The 7,188-nt window shown below is 38.6% G+C and overlaps 1 protein-coding gene across 2 annotated transcripts in view; it reads left to right on the top strand.

The window, feature by feature from the left end:
• LOC103472109 (sodium-dependent neutral amino acid transporter B(0)AT1-like) overlaps window positions 1-6,170 on the top strand; it is a 10,738-nt gene extending 4,568 nt beyond the window's left edge. Inside the window, exons 2-12 of one of the 2 annotated variants that reach the window (XM_008421496.2) lie at window positions 780-920; window positions 998-1,135; window positions 1,235-1,416; window positions 1,677-1,787; window positions 2,262-2,374; window positions 2,476-2,604; window positions 2,700-2,856; window positions 3,836-4,040; window positions 4,116-4,275; window positions 4,374-4,428; window positions 5,023-6,170. In XM_008421496.2, coding sequence (XP_008419718.1) covers window positions 780-920; window positions 998-1,135; window positions 1,235-1,416; window positions 1,677-1,787; window positions 2,262-2,374; window positions 2,476-2,604; window positions 2,700-2,856; window positions 3,836-4,040; window positions 4,116-4,275; window positions 4,374-4,428; window positions 5,023-5,163 — 1,532 coding nt within the window. In that variant the 3' untranslated portion in view covers window positions 5,164-6,170. Of the gene's footprint in view, window positions 1-779; window positions 921-997; window positions 1,136-1,234; window positions 1,417-1,676; window positions 1,788-2,261; window positions 2,375-2,475; window positions 2,605-2,699; window positions 2,857-3,835; window positions 4,041-4,115; window positions 4,276-4,373; window positions 4,537-5,022 lie in introns of both variants that reach the window. The other variant, XM_008421494.2, reaches the window with a different exon arrangement.
• The last annotated feature ends 1,018 nt before the right edge of the window (window positions 6,171-7,188 follow it).

Genomic DNA, 7,188 nt, shown 5'->3' with positions numbered 1-7,188 from the left:
GTAAAAGTAGAAAGTCCCCATTATTAAATCTACTTAAGTAAAGTACAGATACACGAAAACTCTACTTAAGTACAGTAACGAAGTACTTGTACTTCGTTACTTCCCACCACTGGATCTGGTTTAAATTGGTGACAATGTGGCCAATCGATGAGGGCAGCCTAATTCTATGCTTTGCACTCTGAGCAAAGTCATTATTTGTTATTTTACGTTATATTTTGAACTCCTATTTGCACTTTATGAACCATTTGAAATGAAATTAGCTGCAGTTTGTTTTTTACAATCAAACTGCAACTAACCCTGATAGCCTGGTTTTTGACTTGACCAAGATAGTCAACCTATTATTTTTGTCAGTTTCAGTTTCTCTATTATTTATTTTACATTTGACGGTTATAATCCTAATGGCACTGTTGGGTTATTTTTTACCAAGCTTATGAAGCTATTGGTGTATTTCAGTGAGCAGTACCAGTGCAAAGTTATCAAATGAATTTGCAGTTCAGTACCTTTATGTCTGTGTTTAAGAAGCATTTTAAGTCAATTCAGCAGCACTTTGTGTATCGGATCGGTATCGGCCGATACTAAACCTCAGATATGTGTATCGGTATCAGAACTGGAAAAAGCGGATCAGTGCATGCCTACTTTTAACAGCTTATTTTTCCTTTCATCTACCATCCAATAAGCATTCCACTGAGAAAAGTTTACATTTAGTCATTTTTTGCCTCAAAATTCGAAATTATAGAGAAAGAAAAGTGTCAGCTAGCATTGACTGCTACCTTTTCCAGGTGCCTTTCTGATTCCCTACCTGATCCTGCTGGTGCTGGAAGGAATGCCTCTCCTGCTGATGGAGTTCGCCATTGGTCAACGTCTGAGGAAAGGCAGCGTCGGGGTGTGGAGTGCCATCAGCCCCTATCTGACTGGAGTTGGTGGGTACAAAAAAATACATACATGACATTTCAGTATCTTGACTTTGTGTTACATCTGTCATGATGTCTGCACAAAGGTATCGCCTCCATGTTGGTGTCTTTCTTGGTTGCGTTGTACTACAACACCCTGATAGCCTGGATCCTCTGGTATCTCCTCAACTCATTTCAGCAGCCTCTACCATGGGCTCAGTGTCCACTGAATGAAAATGGGACAGGTATTCAGTTACACCTTTTCAGACACCCCCTGTCCACATCACAAGATACAAGATATCATTACTGACTAATTTTAATGTTTGTTTTTTTTCCTTATTCAGAATTTATATCGGAATGCCAGCGGAGCTCCACTGTGGATTATTTCTTTTACAGAGAGACTCTGAATACTTCTGCCTCCATATCTGAGTCTGAGGGAATCCAGTGGCCAATGGTGGTTTGTCTGCTGGCAGCATGGACAATTGTTGCGATCTGCTGCATTAGAGGGATAAGCACTTCAGGGAAGGTGAGTTCATTTAAAAAAATAAAATAAAAAACATGGCAAATTGTCATTCATCAAAGAGAATGAGGGAACAGTAGATGAGATGAGTCTGATCAAAACCAGTAGAAAGCTTCTATACAAATGTTAACTTTTGTGACACTTCTCCCTGCTGGTGTGGAGGTTCAAATTCAACGTAGCAGCCATTATTGTTTGTTTCTGCCTTGGGCCGACCATGCCCTCTAATAACCACTTATCGCAGGTTTTTTCTCTCATCATGACCTCAGGCGGTTTACGTCACAGCAATCCTGCCTTACATAGTGCTGGCCATCTTCCTGATCCGAGGAGCAACTCTGAAAGGTGCCGTGAGCGGGATAAAATTCCTCTTCACACCAGATGTGCGTTTTATGCATTTTTTTGTTTTTTAACAAACCAAACATTATTTTGTGATGTCCCGGATTGATGCTACAGGAGGCGAGAGCAGATAGCGCTTTTTTCCCCAGTGGTTTTCCTGATATAACAAGTTTGTCCCTTGCGCAGTTTTCTCAAGATAGCAAGTTAATTTCCCGTTTCTCAAGACAACTACTTAGTTTTCCAATGTTTTCATCAAAGTAATGAGTTAATTTCCCAAAGGTTTTCTCAAGATAAGTTAATTTCCTGATGCTTTTCTCAAGATAACGAGTTCCAGATGGTTCACGAGTTTTTTCGAGAAAAACCTGAAGAAACTTTTGTCAGTCATGTCAAGGCCTTTAGTTTTTTTGTGAGATCACAAGATGATTGGTGCGTGTCTTAAACCTTACTCCGTCTTTCAAATGAAATTTGGAAATTAACTCATCTCGAGAACTCATCTTCACTGTCTCTCTCTCTCTAAGGCGGAGGAGTTGATTAAACCAACAACTTGGTTGGATGCAGGAGCTCAGGTGTTTTACGCCTTCGGTTTGGGATGGGGAGGCCTCATCTCCTTCTCAAGCTACAACCCTGTTCAGTAAGACGTGGACATTTTGTGGAAATGGTGCATCTTTTCTTCCCACCACAGTGCAGTTTCTGAGTCTCTTCCCTTTTCTGTACACGTCTTTCCCCCTCCAGCAACAACTGTGTGCAAGATGCTGTAATCCTGTCTGTCGTAACTGGACTCACGTCGGTCTACGCTGCCCTGGTGACCTACTCCATCATCGGCTTCAGAGCCACTGAGAAATACGACACCTGTATCAGTGAGTAAGTACGGTACGTTTTGTATACAACACAAAAAATAACCAATGCTTTAATCGCATCTAAAACGATTCAAAATTCTCCTCTGCTTTTCGTTTTAGAAACATTGTGAGGTTATTAAATACGTTTGATCTTCCTGAAGACAACATCACGTCAAGCAACTACGATGCAGCCTTAAATCACCTAAACAGCTCCTATCCCCATGTCATGCTTGGACTGAACCTCCAAACCTGTGACATGCAGAAACTCCTCAGTGAGGTAAACTCTTAAAATAAAAGAAAAGCCATTAGGGATTCACCCAGGAATCACCTTCGGATGATTTTATAAAATGATTAGGAGCTTAATGAGTCAAATATTTTAAAATCTGATTTTTTTTCTTGATTAATGAATGCAACAAATTGTTAATAGTTTATGCAAAAAGTGAGCTTCTTCTGTAACTGAGGGAAGAAGACTTGGAAGATATTTTCTTCAAAATGTCATCGAGGTGTTTAAAATCAACAGAGGATGCATAAAATCTATTTGAAAGGAACGACATTTTCTGATTTAAGCTTCTACAACAGTCGGGTGCTGGTTAGTCTAATCAACAGACAATACAGAGGGAGCTGAACACGGAACCCTGAAAAGAACACAAACAGAACACAAGAAAGAAGCTAAACGACAAGGAATTAACCAATAAGGCAAGACTTTGACCACAATAATGGGCAGGGAAAGGAACTGAATATGGAAAGCCTGGAAACGTAACAAAAATCGCAAAATGATCATAACCCAAATGAAAACTAAAACACAAACATCTAGAACAAGAAACATATGTTCTTGTTGACGAGACTAAAACATTTTTAGGAACATTTTTCCCGAATAAATTTAGCATAAATATAGAATTTTGTTTCCAAAAAGCCACATGTGTAAAAGAATCTTATTATGTTTCCAATCTATCTATCCATCTATCTATCTAGATATATATATCTATCATAAAATATATCTTTCTATCTATAGATAGCTAGATATATTAATTTATTGCTTTTTAACTCATAGAATTACTTTAATTCAAACAGAATTAATTAATTATAGCTTTTACATAAAATTTGAAAATGTCTTAAATTTGTGTTAGTAGGCCAAAATTTGATAAAATCTGGAGTCCAATCCACAAGTACAATCAGTTCATCTTTTAAAAAAATACATTAGATTTTTTTTAAATCCTATAAATAAAGTGATGATCAATGTGTGCTTACTCGCTCAGGGAGTGGAGGGAACAGGTCTGGCCTTCATCGTCTTCACTGAGGCCATCACCAAGATGCCCGGCTCTCCTGTCTGGTCCGTCCTCTTTTTTGTCATGCTCCTCTGCCTGGGACTCTCCACGCTGTTCGGGAACATCGAGGGAGTGGTGGTTCCACTGAAAGACTTGCAAATATTTCCTAAAAAATGGCCCCACGAAGCACTCACTGGTAACCCGACTATTTCCAGAAGCATTCGTTGCCTTTGAACACGACCTCCACTGGTTTCCTTTACGTCTGTTTCAGGGCTGACGTGTGTCGTTTCCTTCATCATCTGCCTGCTGTTTACGCAGAATTCAGGCATTTATTGGGTCTCTTTCTTCGATAATTTTGCTGGATCAGTTCCTCTGCTGACCATCGGATTGTTCGAGATGATAGCTGTTGTCTACATTTACGGCGTAGACAGGTGACTTGACCTTTCCAAACTATTCACTCAAGATATTGTCTTTAAAATGCATCCAAGTGTGCCAGTTATTGTTAAAAATACATTCTCTTTTAAAACAGGTTCAACAAGGACATAGAGTTCATGGTTGGACGTAAGCCGTCAATCTTCTGGCAGGTTACGTGGAGAGTCGTCAGTCCGCTGATTGTCTTCGTCATCCTTGTTTTCTATCTGGTTACTCAAGTACAACAGAAGCTCACCTACTTAGTCTGGGACCCCAACTCTGTAAGATATGAAACTCTGTGACCAAGTTATATCTGGTCATTAAAAGGAACGGGCAAAGCTGGGTTCGTTTGAAGTTGGGTTATTTGGACTAGTTTTCAGTGGTCTGCACCTTACCAGGGGTAAAAAGCAGTCAACATGTTCTTGGAGAATCAAGGCGGTGTTCTCGTGAGGATGTCAAATCATAAGCTCCTCTGAACACTGTCTGCTCTCAATTGCAAATTAATATAATCTAAAATGCCACTAACACAAATCTTTAGCGGAAGCTTGACAAAAAAAAACAAAAAAAAAAACGTATTAGGTTGTCTCACCTTCTGTTATTTTTCCGTGAGACAATCTTGTTTAAAAGTTTGTGATTGATTTAAAAGTTTTAAATTTACAGCAGTTTTATCTCCTCTATGTCTCTTCCTTTATGTAAATAATTATAATAACGTGTATTATCGACATTTCACCGAAGTACGCGCTTATGATAAAGTTTTGTGCTTGCAGGACGTGTTTCCGGCTCTGACGTCAGTGGAGTATCCCTCGTGGATCAACGCAGCGATCTTCCTCTTGGCAGGAGTCCCCAGCCTGGCTGTGCCTGCGTACGCGTTATGCAGATGGATTTATGTTTTATGTATAAAAAAATAATTTTCAGATATTAAATCCAGCTATGTTTTTTTTTTTTTTAAAAGTCATACATTTCACCTCACCTGTGCTGCTTTGGTTAACATGTTAGCATTCGCACCACGCAGACTCTGTTAACTCCATTTCAATGTTGATCACAACTCTTGCAGAATTTTTTTTTATATTTAACGGTTTTAGTAAAAAAAAACAACAACTTTGATTTCAATTTTCTGTTGATTCATCTTGTTAAATAAATTATGTTAATTTTAATTGCCGTTTGATTTATTTTGTTACCGCAACATGTGAATATGCTTACAATGTAAGGTCAGCTTGGTGTGTTGCAAGACCTGAAATTACAACAATAATAATCTTATTATGCAAATATTCACACAAACAGCCAGAAGATGTAGTGCATAATCTATGCCAAAAGATGGTGCCCTAATGCTGAATGAACATTAATAATGAGGTCAGAGCATCACAGAAGACAGCTGTGATTTATTTTTTATTTTTTGCAGAAAATTCACTAGCCTTTTATAAACAAACCCAGCTTTCCAAATAAACAATGAAAAACATTCAAATAAATAAAGATTAAAAGGTTTATGCTCGTAAAAGCAGCAAATTATTGTGGAATGGAAGAAAAAACATACATGGTGAATAACGCCTTTTTGTCATGCAAGGTGCCTCAATATGGCATTTGTTATGAATGGGTGCTAAATAAATACCTTCAGTTAAACCAGCGTTCATGTTAAACATCTCGATTTGGTGTGCGATCAGCGTCTGATTTAAGCACAAACATGGAAGTCATTTAATTCAATCTCCACAGAAAACACAGGGCTTCACTTATAACGACCTACTGTTTCATAAATACAATAATCAATAGAAAATCACAATGAAACTTTGTTTGAGCTGCACTGAACAGTTGGTTTTCCTTGTCAATCCAATGTCCTGGTAATGATTCACACACTTAAAGATAAATGCTAGGTAAACTGACACACTTGACATGTATGTTCACACACTGGCATGTAATAAAAAGCTTCCTTCATCACTGAGTGACTTATTATGACTGTGAGGATTCAAAGCCAGAGTGTGAGCTGGGACTTATATAACCTGGCTCCAGAATATGTTTGTTATTCTCACATGCACAATGTAAAATGGAACTTTGAAGAGTATCAAATATTAGCTGTTTCTTCAAGCGCACTAGTTTGAAAATGTCGTGTGATAACAGTAAGGCTGATATGTTAATCAACTCAGTAAAGAACAATCAGTTCCACATGACTTGTGGGTGACGAGTTTTCTTTGTGGAACCTGAATTTAAGCTTGTATCCAACCTTAGGTAATTTAAGTACAGTAAAGGCTATATGGTCAAACTTGCTAGCAAGCTGGTTTCCTTAACTGAATGATTTGTATAAGCCAGTGGTGTCCAAATTCAGCCCTGAAGGACTGGTAGATGTTTCAGTTCTTTTCCTGGTTCAACACAACTGAGACAAATGATGGCTCGTTAGCTGACCTCTCCAGAACATCATGACATGCTAGCTAGAGCGATTCAATTAGCAGTATTAGAGCAGGTACACATCTGAAAGTGGCAGGACACCCCTGAGCCAAGCTGTGTGTTTTTCAGGGCAAAGACTTGCATACTATCCTATTTCATTCAATTTACATATTTATGTGGGCCCCCATATGGGTTTTGTTCAGTCGGATGGGCAGAAAGTCAACCCGGGTCGACAACAGGGTTTTTGTGAACGGGTTTGGTTGATTCAATGCAACACGTAATGACAAAACCATTTGGTCACCTTAGGTCTATACTGGGTCTTTAAATGGTATTGAGAGAATTGCTTCGAATTGTACAGCACAACTAGAACTCAAACCCACAGCTGCAATGAATCAACCCATATGGGTCCCAGACAGGCATAACCACAACTTTTAAAAGTTGTGGTTTCAAAGCAGCTATAATATTCTGTCATTTGTTCTCATTACATTTTAGTTTGTCTAAAGTTTCGCAGTCTTGGTGTGAAAGCTAAACTTTCATCTTTTTAAGGGAGGATTGTTTTT

Source organism: Poecilia reticulata, linkage group LG11 (assembly GCF_000633615.1).
Source record: "Poecilia reticulata strain Guanapo linkage group LG11, Guppy_female_1.0+MT, whole genome shotgun sequence".
Classification (NCBI taxonomy): domain Eukaryota; kingdom Metazoa; phylum Chordata; class Actinopteri; order Cyprinodontiformes; family Poeciliidae; genus Poecilia; species Poecilia reticulata.
The sequence above is the reverse complement of the archived record's forward strand: the minus strand, read 5'-3'. Positions and strand labels throughout refer to the sequence as shown.